We start from the raw sequence: 22,754 nt of genomic DNA, 5'->3' as shown, positions 1-22,754 counted from the left end.
GGAATGAACTAGCAGCCAGTACAGTACAGTCCTCTCTCGTCTAGCTAACATTTAGCCGTGTTACTTACTGATCCATTAGAAAGAAAGCTAGCTGGACATCGGTTCTGAAGCCTCTTTGGTCACGGAGCTCCCTCCATCTCTTGAACGCCTGACTGAGGTTTACTCTTGTTTTCCCTCTTCTTTCATCACTCTCCTTTTTGTGCATCCTCGCCTCCTCAGACAGAGGAGCTCGTTTTCTTTTGGGAGGCCGTTTTTCACTTGACTCCAAACATTGTCCGTCTGCCATTGTGCTCGTGACTCAACTATCTCATGCCCAACTCCTCATAAGGACTCGCTCCAGTTCCTGATTGGCTGATCGACCAATTTCGCAATACATGACAAATTTAAATGCATCACAGGTCTGATTTGGATCAAATTTGTATTTCTAAGGCCCATGTAGGGACAGGCATTGCATATAAGCGTTGGCTATAAATGCTCTAGTGCAGTGATTCCCAACTGGTCCAGCCACGGGGTCCAGATTTCTCCTTAGTCACTTGTTGAAGGTCCACACAGTTCAATGTATTCACCGTTATACTTGTGTTTGGCCATGTCATTGAGCTAGTTTGCTGTCTCTGTCATGTAGCTATCAGTTAGCCACTCACTCTACAGCAGGAAATGGCACTTTAAATTAAAAGCTCTGTGCCAGGTATTCACTGTACTTCAAAATAAAGTGTGTAATTTACAAACTTGGACCATGACCCACCAGTTGGGAAGCACTGCTCTAGTGTGTTGCATCATTTTACATACTCGTCCACATACAAATAAACAAATAAAACAAATACTGCAGTGATGTTACCTTTGCATCAATCTCTTCTGCCTTCTCATTGGCCTCCTGTTCAATGAAGGCCATCATGTGCTTGATCTGTAGACGGGAGGAAGAAACATTAATGACAAAGAATTCATAAACTGCTGGACTTTAATAGTTCATATGTGTTTCAGTAAGATTTCTGCCCATGTTCAAAACTTAATGCACACACAGAACATATCCCACATATCTGTGTTCTCCGAGACATCGAGAGTTAAGTTATATTTGACAAAGAAGTTGTAAAATTATGAAAATAAACTCAGAATTTAATGAGAATAGTTGTATTGTTTAAAGACAAAGATCTACCTGTCCTAAAGTCTGCTGTGCTTTGTGTTACTGCTCTGCTGACATGGTCGTATCCCCTTCAGATCGTCTGACAGACACGTTTGAGACTCGCTCTGAAGGAGGCATACTAACTAACTGAAACTAACTGAAAACACTTTTGATCAGGTATAATACAGGATGGTCTTGTAATGAAAAATAAAATGCACTGAATCAATACAAGACGCAATATGTCCTGTATTCTTGTGCACAGAACTGTCAGGATGAGGGTAATACAAACGAGAAATATTGGCAGGGACATGTCCTTACCATCTAAATGCAGACTTAAACCAAAGTGTGAACTGACTCTGCTGTCTGATTTTATCACTATGGTGAGGAATGTTTCTGTCACTGGTGGAAGAAGTATTCAGATCCTTCACTTAAAGGGAGCTACGCCCATTCTCAAAATTCATAAATGTAAGTCCTATGCAAAAATGTTCGGAAACATGATCAACCCTCTCCCAAATCCAAAAGCTAAAGTGCTAAAACTCAGACTTGATGATGTCATGGAGTAAAGAAGCTGCTCCTTTCACAATGAATTTGGAAAGGATATGACTGGCAGCTGCGTTAGAGGCCGCTCTGCTCTGATTGGCTGTTTTCTGTGTGCTGGGGGTAGATTATAGCAAATGCCATTAGAGGCAAAGTGTCAAAAGTAAAAATATTCATTATGCATGTACAATTATGTACAATATTCCCTTTCAGTGTTTTACTGTTATATATATGATGTTTTTAGATTAATACTACTGCTGCACTAATGCGTATGTTGCATTTTTCTGCTGTAGATACTTAAGGTTGTGCTAATTTTAACTCCTTAATGCACTGCTGGGTGGTTTAATCTACAGCAATACATCATATTCTGTAAGATCTTCACATGTGTGTGGCTTCATTGTCCTGTAAGAACCACAAATCTCTATAATGTCAGCTTTTCATGAGCTTAATGAGCATTTCATGAGCATTTTCTAGCTGATCCATGAGGGATTTTAATTCACGGATGCACACTATTAGATTTTTTGCCCATATCTGATATGCCGATATATAAAAACTTATTTGGCCGATAAGTGATACCGATATATCCACCGCACACAAGAGGGCTGAATTGCTTCTTCTTTTAATTTAGTCTTCATTTGACATGTTATTTCAGCCCTCTTGTGTGCAGTGTATCTGCTAATTGACTATCAATCTGATGCTTCCTGCCATCACCTGCACCAAGTTGTAAGGACTGACAGCGCTGCGTACGGGGTATGTGCTTTAAAATGAATCGATATATCCACCTTTTTCCCCCACCTTATTTTAGGGATCTTCAAGTCTCTCTGTGGTGTTAACATCCCATTACACACGTATACTTTTATCATGATAGCCCACCAGCAGATGGAGACAGTCAGTCAGTCAGTGTATGTAATATTTATTCATTGTGCCAATATCGGCCGATACAGCTGACATGCTGATATTACCAAACATCCCTATTTTAAAAAGTATATTTTGCTAGTAGGAGAATTTTCTCAACCCAAAAAGAAACATTTAGTCCTTTAGTTTATCAGGAATATTCAAATTTAAAATCACCACATGTGGATAGATACATGGTTTCACTGGAAGGATATGGAAAACTGCATTCTGGGTCGTAATCAAAGCTGTCAGACAAATGCAGTGGAGTACAAACTACAATATTTGTCTCTAAAATTCAGGAGTGCATATAGTAGAATTATTTAAGCTCAAGCACCTCAAATTTGCACTTAAGTAAATGTGCTTTGTTACTGATTAACACTGAACCCAACCCTCTAACATACAGTGTGTGCTGGTCTCTTCTGCTGTGAGTTATTTCCAATATTAACTAATATTTCCCATTAAAGTGTCCAGACAGTGGCTCACTCACTCCCAGTTCCTCATCAGGCCCTGGCATGTGTTCATCATGTGATCATCTGGGAACATGACCCCCTACATCTCAGCCATAGCGTCCAATACAACACTGGCCTCAAAATGGCTGCTTACTTTATTATATTTGGCATTTTAACGTGCTAAACGTCCAGTGAGAAACACATTAAATAATTAGCTTGTAGTGTTTATATCGATGCTAACCTCTTGCAGCCTCTCAATGTCATTCTGCTCCACGCACACACATCACAGCTACAAGACACATTTCTCTGTGTTTTATTAAGACGATTGGCAGCTTAGAAAGTCCTCTAACAATAACTGATGAGAAACAGATGACTGGTGACATTTCTGAAGGTTAAAACGCTTCATTACCTGCTTCTGAACATCGGCATCGCTGAGCGCCATGGTTGCAGCTGTCAAAGATCCGCGCGGGCCTGCGAGGAAAAATAATAAAAAAAATATAAAAATTAGAACAGCTAATAAATAAAACACACCGTCACTAACAGGAAGGGGAATTTAATCACGTGAATAAAGCGTTAAATTGATGTTTAATTACCCGCAAATCACAGACGAGATGAGGTATGAATTAAAGTCCGCAGTCGTGACTCGTAAAGATGTCTACGGAGGATCAGCTGATTTGCAACGTCACATGATGTTTACTTCCGGTTGAGGAGCCAATCAGGTGCGCGATACGGAGAGGAGCTTATTCTGACGTAGAGAAGAGGAAAATGATTTTTCGGTTATTAAGTGTCCTCTTTGTTATTAAACTGTAGGAAAATATATGAATTTAAAATACTATATATACACTGACATACATTTAACTTTATTTCTACCCTCTTTTGTTTGATTATGTCTTTGTTATCAATCATCTTTTATTTGCATTTGCTTTGGTTTTATTGTTTCTTTTTTTTCTTTTCCATGTTGATCGATTACTTATTTTGTAAAACAAAACAAAATATATATATCTATATATAAATATACTTGTTATACAAATTAAGTTATAATTAATTTTTTATTCATATATTTACTGTTAAAATATTTTTGTCACATACTAATATACATGTGCTCCGATTTTTATACACGAATAAAAAACAAAAAAAATCTACATAGTTTTTTTTATATATATTTTTTTGTTAGTCATATATGGTACATTATATGTGTATATATTTTTTAAGATATATGTATTTATTAATTTGGTCCTGAACCGAATTTCATTTCAAATTTTTACATTTATTTGCTTTATTTATTTTCTTATTTTTTCTTTTCCATGTTGATCACTTTCTTATTTTGTAAAGCAAACTGCTATAGAAATAAAATTTATCTTTAATTCAATTATTGATATATTCATTGTTATATGATTTTTTTGTCACATACTTAAAACTCAAAAATCTTTTTTTTTTAATACAATTTTTTTTGTTAGTCATATATTGTACATTATATATATATATGTGTATGTACATAAGATATATTTATTTATTATTTTGGTCCTGAATGGAATTTCTTTTCAACTTTTTTATTTTTATTTGTTTTATTTATTTATCTTTATTTGCTTTGGTTGCTTTGGTTTTGTTGTGTTTTTTGGCTTAATGTTTCAGTTTTTTTCTTTTCCATGTTGAACACTTTCTTATTTTGTCCCAAAAAAAAAAAAACCCTGTCATACAAAAAAGGTTTAGCATTAATTCTATTATTAACATTTTCACTGTTATGACTTTTTGTCACATACTTATATACATGTGCTTTGTTTTTTTATACTTGAATATTACATTTTTAAAAAATCTATATATTTATATAGATTTTTTGTTGGTCATATATTGTACATTGCATTTTATATTTTTAAAGATATATTTATTTATCAATATGGTCCTGAACGGAATTTCACTTCAACTTTTTTTTAATTATTAATACGACTAATAATCTCTAACTTGGAAATTAAAAATAGTGAATAAAGACAATTTTAAGTTTACAAACTCTAAATCATTTGATTTGTTGTTAAATGTTCCCATGGGGAAGTGGTGGTTATGATACCGCATGATTTTCACTAGTGACTTTATAATGACCATAATTCTCTGTATTCAATAAGATCTATTAAATCAATTTTTATCAGTAGTAGGAGTAGTACATTAGAAGAACAACACTGCAGGACTCTGTTATCAAGTACCTCAACACAACCATAAGATAAAATCAAAACCTCTCAAATTTTTGTTTTTCATTACATTGTCTTTAATTAGCTTAGTATTGCTAAAATATGTTCCGATAAGAATAAACATGTTGCTGTTGTATTTGCAAACTTTAATTCTGTTTTATCATGACATTTCTCTGCTTTACTCAGCTTCATTTAAACAGCACTTAATGCATAAAACAGTTGATCCGCAGTGTTTTACAGCACAGAGATGAGACAGGACAAAAACAGGAGAGAACAGATGAGAAAATAAAATAAATACACTATATAATTCAAAGTAAGCGACAAAGATTCAACAACCATGTTCGAGATTCTGTAACCACATGGAACCAAACCACACACACATGTTCTGGAGAGGTCAAGATCCTCCTTACTGCTGGAATGAAAGCAATTACAAAGAACTAGCTGAAGAGGGGACGCTTAAAATCACAAACAATGGCCAACCATCACAGACGATATTCAGGTGATGGAGAATCTTACAGACAGGATACCCATGAATGAAGGACAAGAAGACAAGGATATAGATAATAATCCTGTCTAGGTAGAAGTTGTGTTTACTCCCGCAGGCTCTGTTCATCTTTTGTTGTGTTCTCAAAGTTTTTCATTTTACATATATAGTCAAGGATTTCCTGCTGAAAGTTTTTTAGATTTTCGACCTACTTGAGGTATTCCCCAGAAGCAACTTCAAAAAGCAATGAAGTAAAGGGAGGAAAGAAAACAGATGCTACAGGATAAGGTAAACCACAACCAGGATAATTTATTTGTTTTAATTATTGAAAACTGCGCTTTTTTTCTGTTTACCCTCGATTAAGACACCGTAGAAGAGAAACAACGTGGTTTAGTAGGTTGTTTAGGAACTCAGACTTGACCAGTTTTTGCCTTTACTTGATACACTTGATATGCTACTGGAGTTTTGGTTTCAACATTCATTGATGAAGGACTCTAAAGACGAAATACAACAGGTGTAGCTGAACAAAAACTTTAAATAAAACAGACAGTAAAAAGTCACATAATCACACAAAGAAGATAACAGGTGAATTAAATGTGTAAACGTAAGGTGGGAGGAAGGGAAATCCACAGTTTTGGGGCAGCTACTGCGAAAAAAACAAATGCTTGCATTGTGTATCAGTGTATATGTGCACAGAATACATGTTGGTGCTGAGTAAATGTACCTTATAAAAGCCTCCCAGCATAGTTTCCAGTCTTGTAACATGCCTTGCCAGTAGAGGGAAGTAGAAGTTGGGAAGTCCAGCTTTAGAAATAGCACTCTTTCCACTCGGTGTCAGCGGCTCACAGCAGCACACTGTGGACTCACTGATAATCTGCTGTTTGGACAGTGAACAGACGTGTTTACCTGAGCGGAAAAACTCACCCACTGACCTCAGGTGACTTTTCATAGACTGTGATCACAAGGTCCGATTCAGGAGTGTTTTTTTTTAACTTTTTATTTACCTTATTCAGTCTGAACAGACAGCAAAGTCACCACCGACTGCTCCCCAGCCAACTGTTATGTCATGGATTTGGGAGGTGGGGTGGGTGAGAGGGAGAGGGAGAGGGAGAAGGGAGGGGGAGAGAGACTTTTGCACAGCTTGTCCATCTTGTTAGTCCTGTGCCAGCTACAGCATGCATGTCTGCCTATCTGTTGTTTTGTGGCTTCGTGTCTGAATGCACGTCGCGCTTTGAGCTCCAGCATCTGCTTCTCATCTAGCAGCTCGTTCGGCTCCGCACCAAGAGGACGCAGGTATGCTCTGATGTCTTTTATTCACATTGCAGAAAGTTTTAACAAAGCCTGAAGCCAGGAGAAAGACAAACAATGCGCTTGAATCAAGAATATGATCTGATTTTTTCCTCCCTTGTGTGCCAGGCTTTGTTAAAGGTGTTATCTGTAAACATGTCAGTGTTAGAGGGGTCACTATGGGTCACTCTGATGTTGTGAAGGGCACCTTGCACGAGACACAGAAGCTGCCATGAAGAGCTGGTTCGTCTTATCTTGACCAATTCGTCCACTTTGACATTGAAAGCTGACCTTTTGTCCAATTCTTGTATCTGATATCACTCCGTCCTCATCACACATTAGCACAGAACGAGTGCCCTAAATCTCTCTGATCATTTACTTCACCATGTTATCGCCGGGATAGGATCAATGGGAATCCAATTACTCAAGTAGGCCAGTAAGTAAAGGAGGGTCACAGAGAAGAAAAGGTTGATTGGTTTCTTTGCAGGCAGGGGCGCAGGTGAGCCTCAGTGTGTGTGAAGGCTTTATAAATGTTGGTGGCCAACTTTAATGTTTCAGGGATTGAAGTCTGCGCAGGTCTACAGGGCTAACAGCTCGGGTCAGACAATATGGCAGCGAGCTGGTCATTAAATCAGTGACGTCTGAGAGGTGTCTGTTTCAGTCTGCTCACTCTGGAAGAGGTGGAGTGAAACGATGAAGGGTTGGAAAGCTTGAGAAAATTTAAGATTTAACAGGTGATTTGGCTCTTTAAGGCACCGCTGTGTGCTGGAAATGTTTGTTCAAGGCCAAATGAGCCTTTTATTGATTTGTCCAGCTGCCGGACTCAGAGTCAGAAGGTTTTATTGCACAAAAAGTAACCAGTGTTGTGTAACACGCAGGAAGGGGGGTTTGCTTTCCCCTGTCAAGCAACACAAAAGCAATAGTGTTTAGTCGTGGAATTTAAGTGAGTTTATTTGAAGCAATAACAGTGAAATGATTAAAATCTATTCATCTGTGAGAACATGTATACGCATAATATTTAGATGTGATTGCAATGAGGTAGAGGAACTAAAATGGGAGAAAGGAAGATGAAATCCATAATATACCTAAATATAAGTTTGCAGATATATCCAGACACAATCTAGATCAGTGTTTCCCCAAACTTTTTGGCTTGGGACTCATTAAATCCATCAAAATGTGTAAGATATCACATTTGTATGAGATGTAAGCACTTCTCTAGTTGTATAATTTCCATTACTTTTAGGCCTGAAGATGTAAAACTACTACTGGTACATTTATGGAATTTCATGGAGACCTTTGTATTGGATAATATTGGCAGAGGTCAGGAGGGAACACTTACCATGAAGGCTGAGTGTCACTGCAGCGGCTGGGTTTGAATGCAGCCCAGGCCCCTTTGCTGTATTTCGTCCCCTCTTTCTCCTCTCTGTCTCTCTATCAAAATAAAGCAGAAATGCCACAAAAAAAACTTTAAAAAGAAAGAGAGGTGTAACATCTAAAAAGGTCAAATCAGTGATGTATAAAAGGAGGGGTATAACATCTAAAAAAAAGGTCAAACTAGTAATACTTAACCCATTCTCACCCCCAACTCGTCAAATACTGCTGTTTGTCAGTGATTTCGGCATTAGATACTGACGTATGGAGGCACCTTTCATGGCGGTATGACATGCAGCGGCTGTTTCTGATGCTGCCAGCCACAACCAAACTTTTTGAATACCGCCACTTCATCAGTGGATGTTGGCGTCAGACATTAATGCACCCAGCCACACTTTGCGGCGGCTATGTCTATGACATGATGTTAGTAAGAACCGTACTTATTTTAAGCCAAACCATGATGGGATTTTTCAGAACCTAACCACATGCTTTTGTTGCCTAAACTTAAGGAAATAAATGTAAAAATGAAGTGTTTTATCTACATAATGAGTCTGTTTTGAAAAAGAAACTGTACATTTCCTGTGAAAACAGAAGTGTGTTTTGAAAAGACACAATGCATGTAACAGGCGTCAATTGAGATGCCATCTATGAACGTTCAAAAAACCCACACAGGAGATTACCTAGTCCATCATATTTTGACAATCAGGTCCACTGATGAAGCAGCAGTATATAACAAGTTGGGATGAGAACGCGTTGTGATGCTGCGGCCACATACCATGCACTTGACCATGAGGCTGTCCCAGGTTTTTCCCTCCTTTTAAAACAATTTAAGCAGAAATAAGCATTTGTCAGTTGCAGTTCTAAACACACATTTTTCAGTTAATTCTACAGCTGATTTATTTCTGCAAAATGAAATACAAAACTACCCATACTGAGTCTACATTTCATCTCTTGCCGCAGCTATTGATTATTTCTAATTTTAAATGTTTGTTTGCTTACAGTAAGCAGCAACACCTCTTAGAGTATACAATCACATCTTAATGTAAAGTCAAGTGTAAATGTAACAGACACTCAAACCCCTGAGAGGCTGTTAAAGGATTTGTCCTCATTAAGCAAAGCGCTGCGTTTACATTTATGGTCAGGGCACAGAGGAAAATTAAAGGGCACAAAATATGCTGCTTTTTTTAACCATTAAAATGTAAAAGTAAACAAACTATAGATGGGCAAAAAGACTTGACTTTGGGATTATGAAATAATTTTGACACACAAGATGTATTTGACACCTAACAAAGGCACCGCTCTTCTTGAACACGTCCCCGTGTCCCACGTTGAAATAAGGGTTTAATAGCATTCTATCTAATCCAGTATCATATATTTAAGTATTAGTATTTTTTAGTATTTAATCTGAATCCTGAATTCCAAACCTAAATGTTTAGCAGCTGTCTGTTCGGCCCAATTCATTGATACTCTTTGATTATTTTTTATTACTAAAAATAGTTATTTTATCATTATTATATACAAAAGAGAATTATTTATATTTTAAATATAATAACATAACATTTCAGCAAAATTTACAATCAATGTCACTATATAAACTCAATAATAGCCTCTAAAAATATATAAAATCTAAATAAAGTAAATAATATGTCGGGCAGAGATAAGTCAGATTTAAAACCGGAGTTTCAGCGTGCATCTGTAAGACGTCAGAGTGCTGGCACTGTAGAGCCCTGTAAAGAGACGTGTTCTGAAACCAGAGAAAACACACGACATGCCACATGTTGTGAACGTGATCCAACATGAGACAGCGAGGAGCAAGTGTTGAGAGAATCTATTCTGGGGCTGGCACGGGGCGAAGACTTTCTGCAATCAAAGCTCAGACTGGCACAAGGGGTGAAGAGGGTCACCTTGAGACTGATTTAATTTATGCCAACAACCACGTATACAGCCATCATCCTAAATCTGGGAGTGGTTTCCAGAAAGTATGATTTTATACAGTTGAGATTAAATGCTAATATCTCAGTATTGGTAGTAATGAGTTGGAGTGGTGGAAATTTCCAGACATTTTGAATAACATGCCATTTCATGTCCCTACTCATGTCCAATTCTCACGTCATGCGAAATCGCTGACATAGCTTCCACTCCTGGGTGACAGATGGAGATGTATGTAGAGCCTAAACATAGTAAGATATGCAGGTCGGGGCTATAGATAGTCGCACGCCGCTGCAATACAGAGCAGACAGTGAGCAACTTTTTCCAACCACAGCCTCACTGACGTCACTGAGAACACCGTAGATAAAGCATGTTGCAGATCATCATTTACTGAAGCCACAATGTGCAGAAATATTTCTGATAATCTAAAGAAAATGAGACAATTATGGTGAAAACTGGTGCAGTTTATGTGTTGTTAAGAAATTTTCACGTTCTATTAAACCCTGTTTCCACCAAACATTTTCGGTATGGTACCTTTGGAACCAAAAGTGACCCTTCAGACATGGTATCCACCGCAAATAGTACTCTCACATGTGGGCGGAGTTGTTTTCACTCACTGCTCCGTCCAGCACTCACTGTAGTCTGCCTTCCCTCAAATATGATGGAACGAGACGGCACTCAGCTTGTGGTGCTCGAAGCGCATGGATGCAGGACTTTTCCTTGTAGCAGAGGTGTTGCTACCTTTACTTAAGTAGTAAAATGCTCTTTGGGTGTCTTCTGAGTGGAGAAAACATGATGCAGTTGAACATAGGCTTCCCTTCAATTTTGATATAAAGTGAATATTTTACACTTAATTATTTATCATTACAGCACAGGATATGTACATTGTGAAAAGAATACTACTCATCTTTGTACACCCAAGTTGAACTCCCTTCGATAGCTCAGTTGGTAGAGCGGAGGACTGTAGTGGTTACAACTGGCATCCTTAGGTCGCTGGTTCAAATCCGGCTCGAAGGAGGTGCTTTTAAGGGGGTAAATGCACAGTTCACATTTCAATATACTGTGTAACAGCAATTAAATGACCAATCTTACTGTTCAACACACAGTAGACGCCAGTGCGTTGATTACCTCATCACAAAATAGAGAAAATGTCATGTAGTTCCACACATGGTACCCTACACACTAGAAAGCTTTCTGCACACTGGTGCCCTTTTTATTTTATTTTTGTTTCTAGTGGATCATAACAAATGTGTTAAAGGGAAAGTTCATCCCAAAGACTATTTGTCAAAGTCATTAAGGGGACAGTTCTCAATTTTAACAGCCAATATATAAAAGAAGTCTTTCCATTTTGACAGAAAAGTGAATATTTTACACTTAATTATGTATCTCCACTACTTAGGATACGTATACTGTGAATAGACTACTGCATATTTTTATGTTTGCTCCTGTACTCCCTTCGATAGCTCAGTTGGTAGAGCGGAGGACTGTAGTGGCTCTAACAGGCATCCTTAGGTCGCTGGTTCAAATCCGGCTCGAAGGAGTTACTTTTAGGGGATACATTCATAATACACAGTTAAACATACCATGCAACAGCAGTTTAAAACATGAAAGCTGACCTTACTGCACATACATGCTGTTGAACATACACTAGATCAAAACCAAAAAATTGTCAGTCATTAAAGGGACAGTTCTCCTAGATTTTGACAGCCAATCTTACTATATAATGACGAAAACTGTGTGTCTGTTCCACGTTTTTCTCCTCACTGACTTGGTCAATCCATTTGAAATTTGGCACAGTGGTAGAGGGTCATGGGAGGCGCTATAGCAACCGATTGAAATTGCAATCTTTGAATGGGCATATCTCATGCCCCGTATGTTGTAGAGACATGAAACTTCGCACAGAGATGCCTCTCCTCACGAGGAACAAATTTGCTTCAAGAACCCATAACTTCTGGTTATATAGATTTTCCGCCATTTTGATTTTTTTGAAAAACACTTCAAATCGATCTCTTCCTAGGAAGTTTGACCGATCTGCATGAAACTTGGTGAACATAATCTAGGGACCAATATCTAAAGTTCCCTCTTTTTTTCTAATTTTTGGTATGACATCAGTCATGGTATGGTATGCTGTACATAATCACGGGAACTGTTAGTGTGTCATTCTGTCAGTCAGTCATTCTGTCTGTCCCACGTTTTTCTACTCACTGACGTGGTCAATCTATGTGAAACTGCACATAGGCATTGAGGACTGGCATAGGTAGAAGGTGACAAAGCTACCAATGGGTATGGACTAGTATATAAAAAAGAGTTTTTCCATTTTGACAAAAAGTTAATATTATGTTAAGTAACATAATAACTTATTACTTAATAATGTATCACTACCCACACGTGTAGGACTTGGGACAAAACTATCTCGTTCTGGAGTTCAGGAACTATTCAGAACAGAACAGTAAAGCAATAAAGCAGATACCAAAAGTAAAAACAATCCCACACTGTACCAATATTTCATCACAGATGAAGTGCTGCCCTCAAAATAGTACCCAAGTAAAAGTACAGATGTATAATCAGCTAAATTTACTAAAGTATCAAAGGTAAAAATACCCTTTGTTAAGAAATTATATTACTGGATTACTGACCCACTGCTCCACAGGATATGTACAGCGTGAAAAGACTACTTCATATCTTTAGGGGCTTATGCTGCACACCCTTCGATAGCTCAGTTGGTAGAGCGGAGGACTGTAGAGGGTATAACAGGCATCCTTAGGTCGCTGGTTCAAATCCGGCTCGAAGGAGTGATTTTTCGGGGGTAAAAGCCTTTATTGAATAGCTGTACATAATAGCCTTGACCCGCCGCATGGGCGTGTAGGTCCTAAGAAGAGGTGTGGTCAGGTGCATTGTTGGCACACTGCTATTTTGAGGCAGCAGAAAGCATTCACACCACTACTCCACAGGATATGTACATTGTGAAAAGACTTGTTGATATCTTTAAAAAAACACGATGTACTTCCTTCGATAGCTCAGTTGGTAGAGCGGAGGACTGTAGTGGCTCTAACAGGTATCCTTAGGTCGCTGGTTCAAATCCGGCTCGAAGGAGTGTCTTTTAAGGGGTAAATTCATAGTATATAGTCCAACAAACTGTACAACAGCAATCAAAAACATTAAAAACTGTTCTTACTGTACATACATACTGTTCAACAAACACTAGATAAAAACACGGAGGACCTATCAGTACAGTGCACTTCCAAAGTAAGGTGTAATTAACTAGGACTCATGTAGTGGATTAAAAAGTGAAATATTTCCCTCTGAAATGTAGCAGAGAAGAGGAACTGAGATGCATAAAATGGAAATACTCAAGTAAACTACAAGTACCTTATAACTGTACTTCCACCTCTGAAGTCATCTGTTTTGTCTCTGCAGCAGCCAGCCTTCATTCTGGAGGGAAAGGCCCCAGTCGAGTCCAGCGGGGGGGATGGGGGAGGCGGGGAGCCTGGTTCCCTCAGCCCTGGCCCTGCTGCTCTGCCTCTGACCTCGGCAGAAAGGACCTGGCAGAGCGAGAGCCTGCTGGCAGAGTCCTGGTCCACCATGGGCGACATGGACCCCGAGGACACCAACAGCCTGGACAGCAATGACGAGGTGGTTCTGGGCGGCGAGGAGAACCACTCCTCCAACTCTGACATGGTCCACCTGGAGTCAGAAGAGGCCGAGATGCTGGAGGAGGCAGAGAAGGAGGAGGGGGTGAAGAGAATGGAGGAAGAGGAGGAAGACGATGAGGAGCTGCAGACGAGCGTGTTGAGTGTTTTGGGTGGGGAGAGGGAGCTGGTGGAGCTCAGGGAGGAGGGGCAGGACCTCCACGCCCCAGAAACTGAGGAGTTCCTGGTGACAGCAGAGGAGCCCCACATGGAGGAGGAGCCTGCAGAGTTCATGCAGGTGGTTCCCCCGATGGCGCTGCCTCCCCTGCCAATCGTCAAGCTCGATCCCCCCTCCGCTACATCCACCCCAGTCCCTTCAACCACAACCTCTGAAGCCGAGGAGCACTACTCCACTCAGGGGCTCCACCCTCCTTCTATCCTTGCACGGATGGCAGAGGAGCCTCCGTCACAGAGCATCGAGCAACAGTTCTCACAGATTCCCCTCTCGGATGCGGAGGAACATTCAGTCAAAGCCTCTGAAGTAGAACCAGAAAAGCCGGAGCCACCGCAGCCAACTGCTCCCAAGACTGCCAAACCTCTGAGCTCCACCGAGCTGCTGTGTGGAGGCGCTGCTTTAGTCGCTGTTGTGGGAGTAGTGGCTTATGGTGCTGTGGCCTACTGTAGAAAATAATTTCCTTTAACCCTGAATCACCTTTTCAACACCGCTTTTTAAATCTACTCCAAATGAAAATATTCCACTTCACTCTTCAAATTCAGGATTTCATTCTCTGGCACTCTCTGGTGTTTTAGTGATTATTAGACACACTTTATTTCAGATCTGTGCTACCTCAGCTCACAGCAGAGCTCATGGCCTTTGTTTTTTCTGTGTACAGCAGATCTCTAAAATGTAAACATGGAGTGTAAAATCATGTAAAGATAGAATTTTAAAGAATGCTGAAACTTGAAATGTTTCTTTGTGTGACTGTGTCTCTTATTACTTCACCAGAAAACAACACAAGGGATGAAATGACACACCAATTCCTTTTTCATGTTGCTTTAGACTTTACCAAAGAAGTGCTGATATGATGTTTAGCCAATAGATACCTTTACACTTCAGACAACTGCATGGATCTGTGTTGCATATAAGAAATGAACAGCGGGAATGTACAGTCAGCGATTTAGCACCAGAGCGGACACCACTGCTTTGCCTCTAGGACCGTCCGCTGTCCCTCCAACATCATATCTCAGTTACATTGTACATGTGCCATACCCCATAGCTCCCATGGGGTCAAAGATCATGTCACAGCCTTTATTGAATAGCTTTGGCCTGCCATGTGAGCAGTAGGTCTTAAAAAGAGGAGTGGTCAGATGCATTGTTGGCAGCAGAAAGTATTTACGCCATTGACCGCCAGTATTATCCTGCCATGTAAAGAATGCATTATTTAGATAGTAAGATGTGCCTACATAGAGGAGTTCACACTGCACACACACTCTGCTTGATACACAGACAGAGACGAGCAGACAGGCTGCAGGTGGGAGAAATAAAAAACCATGAGTGAGGAAAATATAAATGATATTCTCTAAAATAAGAACATAGCAGAGACCAGAGCTGCAGAGCACCTGACTTTAAAGGGGAATTGGAGATGACACTCTGATTGGTTGAATTCATGTTACACCCAAGACACAACTCTGTGATTAATTATGGAAGCACAAACCCCCAAAATTATGTGCCATTTAACAGCAACAGTGGAGTTAGACACGCCCTACATGTACTTGTGCCATGAACGTTAGACCATGCACTATAGATTATTTCAATAGGGCCCATTATCTTTTAAGTGTATTATGCAAACTTGTAAGCAAACAGTTACCTTTTTCTCACATCCAGTAGATACATGGAGTCATGTTTCGGACACCTGACGAATGTAAGTTCAATATTACTCTCCTTTTAGCTCTGTTGTCTCTCTCCTCTTACTCCAGAAGGGAATGTCTGACTCTTCGGCAGCTAAATGCTCCACTATGTTCACCAGCTGAGGTTAGTTACTAACTATGTGCTGTTTGGCGGGTAGCGTACAGTTGATGATATGAGAGCTAAGAGAGTGAACCAAAACAGTAAAGTTGTGGGCCAGAAAACAAAACAAAACAATGTTAAGATGCCCACTATCCAGCCAATATCTCCAACACTCGGCAACTCACACCAAAACAATCCAAATTGATTAATAGCACTACAGATAAGAGGAAAATATGTGTTTTTGATTCTGGGGTGAGCTGTCCCCTTAAAAGTCACTCCTTTGAGCCAGATTTGAACCAGCAACCTAAGGATACCTGATGTAACCTCTACAGTTCTCCGCTCTGCCAACTGAGCTATCGAAGGGTAAGTTAAGCTCTTATTTCACAAGTTTGACAATCTATAGTTAAAGTGAAAAAAGCCACTCTCTGAAACGCCCAACAGGTAGCAAGTGCTAGTTAATCAGTGCAGCACACTTTAGAAGTGCACTATACTGATTGGTCTCCTGTGTTTTTATCTAAGGTTTGTTGAACAGTACAAATGTATAGTAAGATCAGTTTTAATGTTTTTAACTGCCGTTGCCCAGTATGTTTGACTGTATACTATAAAGTTACCCCATTAAAACCCTCTCCTTCGAGCCGGATTTGAACCAGCGACCTAAGGATGCCTGTTAGCCTCTACAGTCCTCCGCTCTACCAACTGAGCTATCGAAGGGAGCGCCTCAAATTTCCATAAAGACAGGAAGTAGTCTTTTCACTATGAACATATCCGGTGGAGTACTAATAAATAATTAAGTGTAAAATATTCACATTCTGTCAAAATAGACACACGCTTTTTATATATTGGCTGTTAAAATCTAGGTGACCTGTCCCTTGACAAATATCACATCAGTCTCTGGGGGTGATAATAATACTACCTTAACTTTGTTAAATGAAAGTCACTCTTTTGAAATGCAGTCTGAAGCCCACATCACCACACAGACCAGTTAACAAGTTTACAGCATGTTTTAGAGGTGCACTGTAATGACTGGTCTCCTGTGTTGTTAACTGTTTGTTGAACAGCATGTATGTGCAGTAAGATCAATTTTAATGTTTTGAACTGCTGTTGTATGGTATGTTGAACTGTGTATTGTGAATTTACATTTTTAAAAGTCACTCCTTCGAGCCGGATTTGAACCAGCGACCTAAGGATGCCTGTTGTAACCACTACAGTCCTCCGCTCTACCAACTGAGCTATCGAAGGGAGTACAGCCTAATCTCATAAAGATATGGAGTAGTCTTTTCACAATGTACATGTCCTATGTAGCAGTGATACATAATTAAGTGTCAAGTGATCATGTGACCAACAAGCTGGTATGAGTTAAGGTCTGTGGATTATCTTGAGTGATCAGGTCATGATTTCTGGAAAGAGACATTGCTGCTGATTTTTTCAAATTGATCTTTTTGGCACTTTGAGCACCACAAGCTGAGTGCCATAGTTCCATTATACTGGAGAGAAGTGAGACATCTCTACGGCTGATATCTGCAACACTCTGCAACTCACACCAAAACAATCTAGACTGATAAACAGCACGACAACTTTGTTGAATGAAAGCCACTCTGTTGAAATAAAGTCTGAGACCAATATCATTACACTGACCAGTTAATTATTTACAGCATGTTTCAGAAGTACACTGTACTGACTGGTCCTATGTGTTTTATATCTACTGTTTGTTGAACAGTATGTATGTGCAGTAAGATCAGTTTTAATGTTCTGTACTGCTGTTGTACAGTATGTTGAACTATATACACTATGAATTTATCCCTTAAAAGTCACTCCCTCAAGCCAGATTTGAACCAGCGACCTCAACATAAACATCAGACAACATAAAGATTCACAAGTATGACTTTATGTACGTGATGTAGTTGCCATCTGTTCATCACCTGCTGTTATAACCTAATAAATATTACATTAACTTTGTTGAACGAAAGCCACACTTTTGAAATAAAGTCTGAGACCAATATCGTTACACTGACCAGTTAACAAGTGCCAGCATGTTTTAGAAGTGCACTGTACTGACTGGTCTTCTGTGTCTTTATCTACTGTTTATTGAACAGTAAGATCAGTTTTACTGTTTCTAACTGCTGTTGCACAGTATGGTATGCTGATCTGTGGACGATGAATTTACCCCCGAAAAATCACTCCTTCGAGCCGGATTTGAACCAGCGACCTAAGGATGCCTATTTAGTTCCACTACAGTCCTCCGCTCTACCAACTGAGCTATCGAAGGGAGTGAGGTCCTGAAGTGTAAAGATATCAAGTAGTCTTTTCATAATGTAAATATCCTGTGGAGCACTAACAAATAATTAAGTGTAAAATAGATTTTTTTGGTGCTTTGCAGAGATAACCACTGCAGTTGTCGGTGAAGATTCTCAGTCATCCAGGTCATGGTAATCATAAGTGCTATATCGTAGGCAGCTGGACTTGCTTGCGTTTCTTGAAGATGTTTCGCCTCTCATCCAGGAAGCTTCTTCAGTTCTAAATGACTGGTAGGGAGTTGCAGGCTTTAAACCCTGTGCAGGTGGGAACCCTTGCAGAGTCGTAGGGGTCACATGTGAGCTCTAAGGTTCAGAGTCGTTAAGGTCACAATGTGAGTCGTTGACCCACCATGTGAGTCGTTAGGGTCAGGTGGGACCAGGGGTGAATGGGTGTGAAGTCGTCTGGGAGGGATCCCAAGACTGCATTGTAGGTGGGTGATAAGTGGTGTTGTAAGCCACCCCCTGTTTAACGATGGTCGTTCCAGCTTGACGTAGATGGCTTCTTTTACTCCTCTTTCCTCCCTGTCCAAGATGTGCACATTGCTGTCCTCAAAGGAGTGTCCCTTCTCCTGTAGATGTGTGTTGAACAGTGCATATGTACAGCAGAAATGGTTCTTATGGTTGTACTGACTGTTGCAAGTGGACGATGCATTTACTCTTTAAAAGTCACTCCTTCGAGCCGGATTTGAACCAGCGACCTAAGGATGCCTGTTGTAACCACTACAGTCCTCCGCTCTACCAACTGAGCTATCGAAGGGAGTTCAGCATGAAAATATAAAAATATGGAGTAGTCTTTTCACAATGTACATATATGAACTGATAGATGGATTTAACCATTTAAAAACATGACCGTCCAGTTTTACCTTACATGTCATTGGAGTTAGGTAGGGGTTCTTGTTGTGTTTGAAGGTCCAACATTTCTGAAGTATTTTACTTGGCAACTTATTATCTTTATATAAATGTAGCAGAGATCCATAACAATTCATATAAGTAACACTTCGAGTAGGCTGGTCTTCAGAATTTTAGGTGGTTTTATTGGTAATCTACCAAAAAGTATCCCAAATTACCTGACTTTACCTTTCTGAACATGCAGAATGGAACATTTAGGAATAATGTATGTTATATTATTTCATAGAAATTGTTTAAATTGTTTCATCACTGTTTTGTTGAACAGTAAGAACAGTTTTACTGTTTCTAACTGCTGTTGCACAGTATACTGATCTGTGGACAATGAATTTACCCCCGAAAAATCACTCCTTCGAGCCGGATTTGAACCAGCGACCTAAGGATGCCTGTTGTAACCACTACAGTCCTCCGCTCTACCAACTGAGCTATCGAAGGGAGTTCAGCATGAAAATATAAAAATATGGAGTAGTCTTTTCACAATGTACATATATGAACTGATAGATGGATTTAACCATTTAAAAACATGACCGTCCAGTTTTACCTTACATGTCATTGGAGTTAGGTAGGGGTTCTTGCTGTGTTTCAAGGTCCAACATTTCTTAAGTATTTTTGATCCATATCAATTTATATAAGAAACACTTAGGGTAGACTGATCTTCAGAATTTTAGGTGGTTTTATACCAAAAAGTATCCCAAATTACCTGACTTTACCCTTCTGAACATGCAGAATGGTACATTTAGGAATAATGTATGTTATATTATTTCATAAATATTGTTTATATTGTTTCATACATCACTTTAATGTTGCAGCTGGTAGAGGTAGAGATCATTTGAGTTACTTAAATACACTGCTAGGTTGTGAATTTCCCTTGGGGATCAATAAAGCCTTTTGTTTCTTATTAATCTGAATCTGCAAAGTAACTTGTAACTTAACTTATCAGATAAATATAGTAGAGTAAAAAGTACAATATTTACCTCTGAATTGTAGTTCAGTAGAATTAGAAAGTAACAGAAAATGTAGCGTACCATTAGCTGATTTATTGCTCTGTCCTGCCACCTGCTGGTCAGTCTGCATTATTTCATTCATCTGGCAACACCAATACCAACCTTATAGAATGACAGGACCAGGAAATACATTTTATTGAATTATTAATTCATTAATCAACCTCTATTCTGCTGAATCACCTGTTCTTGTGCAATATTTAAAATTTATATTTTATTTCAAACATAAAGCATTTTTTCAGTTTTGGATAAGGAAAATAAACCTGTTGAGTCAACAAGAAAAAGAAAACAGATTTTAAAAAGTTAAGTATGCAACTTTGTTTTCACTAGAAAATAATCTGCTGCTTCACTGAGATTAAAACATGTTGAAAATATATCTAAAAGCATGAATATAAAACAGTGAAGCAGTCTGACTCTACTACATGCATGGTTTTTTTCTGATGTTCACACCCAGGACACGAACATGATCTCATAGATAATGATTATAACTCTGCGGTCACACCAGCATTCAGCCTCAGAGACTGATTATATACACTTCTTGATTTTCATCGAGTGCCAGTAAATAAAGAAGAACAATGGGGTTGACTGTGCTGCGGTCGAGCTGCCGTTCCCACAACGGTGCCAACATGCACGCAGCTATTGAATTGAGAAGAGGAAGGAAAGTGCTTCTTTGTTTGGAAAGATAAAGCTGCAGCATGTCTGCTCTGCCAGAAAACATACTGTAGCACCTTCATAGACAAACATGAATCTCTCTCGTTCCCTTCCCTCTCAACACACACACCTAACCACATAATAAACATACATTTACTGACACCATCAATATTATAATACACAGATAATAGCAACGATTGTTCTCTGCTAAAGCAAGCGGTGATGTAAACTTAGCTACGCCATGTCAAAATGTGAGACTATTATTATTCAAATATACAGATATGATGAACAAATACTGAAATTTACTTCATTAATTTCCAGTAACAAAAACTATCCATCACGTTTTTATGTTTATATAGAGCAGAACACAACAGAATAGAGTAGAAAATGGATGAAAATAGAGCAGAACAGAATAGAATAGAACAGAATACAACATATTACGACAGAACGGAATAGAACACAATACAAAATAATAAAACAATAGAAATTAACATATTAGAATAATAAGGTTGTAGAATAGAACACAGCATGATAGAATAGAACAGAATAGAACACAACGTAAAAAAACAGAACATAACTGAATAGAATAAAATGTAATAGAATAGAAGACAACATATTACAACGGAACAGAATAGAACACAATAAAAAGGAATAAAATAGACCACATAAAAGAATAGAAAAGAAACAAACATATTAGAATAATAAAATCATAGAATAGAATAGAACAAAGTAGAACACATGTAAAGGGCATATCATAATAAGACACAACAGAACCAAACACAGGTTATTGGAACTGACACTATAGCGTTACACCAAGAAGATGGATATTATTATTACTGATGAGGATGAGGACGTTTCATCAGCTGAACTGGACGAATTTACACAGTTGCAGATCAATGTAAATACAAAGTAGCTTGTGAGTTCCTGGCGTGTGTGCCATGTTGCCTGGCAACAGACTGGGGGAACTGTTTTTTTTTTCGCGGAGCTACGTAACATACTTAGATAATTTATTTCATCACCTTTTGTTAACATTTCCTTGCTCAGCATTGCTGTTTAAGCTGTTGTTGAACTGTTGTATAAAAGCAATATCACACTCAAGGCCGTGACGATATACAGTACGTCACTCCCTCTTGTGTGATATTGCTCAATTGGATGAAGTAGACCCAATGCTGGCACTTCACTTCATCCTCTGGTTACAATGAATGTTTGAACACAATTTAGTGCCAATAGTTGAGATATTTTTGTGGGGGCTGAGCAACACTGCAAACGCTGGAGCCATGTAATTACTGGCTAAAAATTGGATAAACAATTAACAGAATAAAATAGCATACAAAAAAGAGAATTATAAGAACTCAAAAAGTAGTCCAAGAACCATGGAAAGAAGATGCCTTCATTATGTCCTTGTTTCAAATGAGTGATAAATTACCTTTATAATTGGAAATAACGTATCTACGGAAGCTGAGAACGGCCATGCCTGCAATTTTTAATTCTTTCGTTATCCAGAGAAAATGAGTTTTGATATCTTATGAGATAACGAGAACACAAAGGATAATCTCCTCTCAATACTAGTTTATCAGAGAGGGCTCTGGCATCTTAAATGTTTCACGCTGAAAATGTCAAAACAGAAGTACCTATTTTTGATCAGTGGATCTGACTGTACTTAAATCCAGGTTCAGTTATTAACCCTCCCCGACAGTCATGACAGTGATGTTAAAAAGTTGAAATCAGGTGTGATCAAATGAACTCAAAATGCACTCATTTTAGAGTTCTCCATAATTAGTCTGTGATCTTGACAAAACAAGTCATTTTCTTATCTCATTATCTCAAGGAATCAGCTTTTTTTTCATACACTAACCGGCTTTCACAAGAAGACAAGCGCTGTTATCTAGAGATAATAAAATAATTAACTCTTGAGTTCTCGACTTTCATGCTTTAACACAAAACTGTTGAAATCAACTTTTTTAGGACCCCAAAAACTAAACTAACGGAGCACAAGGGAGCCAACTCTGCATCCCAC

At 38.8% G+C, this 22,754-nt stretch overlaps 2 protein-coding genes and 9 non-coding genes across 11 annotated transcripts in view; 5 read left to right on the top strand and 6 right to left on the bottom strand.

The window, feature by feature from the left end:
- atp6v1e1b (ATPase H+ transporting V1 subunit E1b) overlaps positions 1-6,515 on the bottom strand; it is an 11,924-nt gene extending 5,409 nt beyond the window's left edge. The window contains exons 1-4 of the mRNA XM_050035735.1: positions 6,386-6,515; positions 3,591-3,742; positions 3,407-3,468; positions 836-901 (exon numbers count right to left, since the gene is read on the bottom strand). Coding sequence (XP_049891692.1) covers positions 836-901; positions 3,407-3,439 — 99 coding nt within the window. The 5' untranslated portion in view covers positions 3,440-3,468; positions 3,591-3,742; positions 6,386-6,515. The remainder of the gene's footprint in view (positions 1-835; positions 902-3,406; positions 3,469-3,590; positions 3,743-6,385) is intronic.
- A 258-nt stretch (positions 6,516-6,773) lies between these two features.
- On the top strand, positions 6,774-14,848 carry si:ch211-214j24.14 (uncharacterized protein LOC559160 homolog). Its single transcript, XM_050035732.1, has 2 exons — positions 6,774-6,954; positions 13,666-14,848. The coding sequence occupies exon 2, from the start codon at positions 13,831-13,833 to the stop codon at positions 14,566-14,568; it is 738 nt and encodes a 245-aa protein (XP_049891689.1). The 5' UTR covers positions 6,774-6,954; positions 13,666-13,830; the 3' UTR covers positions 14,569-14,848.
- On the top strand, positions 11,179-11,265 carry trnay-gua (transfer RNA tyrosine (anticodon GUA)). The gene is given in 2 exon segments: positions 11,179-11,215; positions 11,230-11,265. It is a non-coding gene; the product is annotated as a tRNA-Tyr (tRNA).
- trnay-gua (transfer RNA tyrosine (anticodon GUA)) lies at positions 11,702-11,788 on the top strand. Its single transcript is given in 2 exon segments — positions 11,702-11,738; positions 11,753-11,788. It is a non-coding gene; the product is annotated as a tRNA-Tyr (tRNA).
- Positions 12,954-13,040, top strand: trnay-gua (transfer RNA tyrosine (anticodon GUA)). The gene is given in 2 exon segments: positions 12,954-12,990; positions 13,005-13,040. It is a non-coding gene; the product is annotated as a tRNA-Tyr (tRNA).
- trnay-gua (transfer RNA tyrosine (anticodon GUA)) lies at positions 13,255-13,341 on the top strand. Its single transcript is given in 2 exon segments — positions 13,255-13,291; positions 13,306-13,341. It is a non-coding gene; the product is annotated as a tRNA-Tyr (tRNA).
- A 1,663-nt stretch (positions 14,849-16,511) lies between the features above and the next one.
- Positions 16,512-16,596, bottom strand: trnay-gua (transfer RNA tyrosine (anticodon GUA)). Its single transcript is given in 2 exon segments — positions 16,512-16,547; positions 16,560-16,596. It is a non-coding gene; the product is annotated as a tRNA-Tyr (tRNA).
- A 441-nt stretch (positions 16,597-17,037) lies between these two features.
- Positions 17,038-17,124, bottom strand: trnay-gua (transfer RNA tyrosine (anticodon GUA)). The gene is given in 2 exon segments: positions 17,038-17,073; positions 17,088-17,124. It is a non-coding gene; the product is annotated as a tRNA-Tyr (tRNA).
- A 939-nt stretch (positions 17,125-18,063) lies between these two features.
- trnay-gua (transfer RNA tyrosine (anticodon GUA)) lies at positions 18,064-18,151 on the bottom strand. The gene is given in 2 exon segments: positions 18,064-18,099; positions 18,115-18,151. It is a non-coding gene; the product is annotated as a tRNA-Tyr (tRNA).
- A 698-nt stretch (positions 18,152-18,849) lies between these two features.
- trnay-gua (transfer RNA tyrosine (anticodon GUA)) lies at positions 18,850-18,936 on the bottom strand. Its single transcript is given in 2 exon segments — positions 18,850-18,885; positions 18,900-18,936. It is a non-coding gene; the product is annotated as a tRNA-Tyr (tRNA).
- Positions 18,937-19,433: 497 nt separating this feature from the next.
- trnay-gua (transfer RNA tyrosine (anticodon GUA)) lies at positions 19,434-19,520 on the bottom strand. Its single transcript is given in 2 exon segments — positions 19,434-19,469; positions 19,484-19,520. It is a non-coding gene; the product is annotated as a tRNA-Tyr (tRNA).
- Positions 19,521-22,754: the final 3,234 nt, after the last annotated feature.

Source organism: Epinephelus moara, chromosome 23 (assembly GCF_006386435.1).
Source record: "Epinephelus moara isolate mb chromosome 23, YSFRI_EMoa_1.0, whole genome shotgun sequence".
Taxonomy (NCBI): domain Eukaryota; kingdom Metazoa; phylum Chordata; class Actinopteri; order Perciformes; family Serranidae; genus Epinephelus; species Epinephelus moara.
The sequence above is the reverse complement of the archived record's forward strand: the minus strand, read 5'-3'. Positions and strand labels throughout refer to the sequence as shown.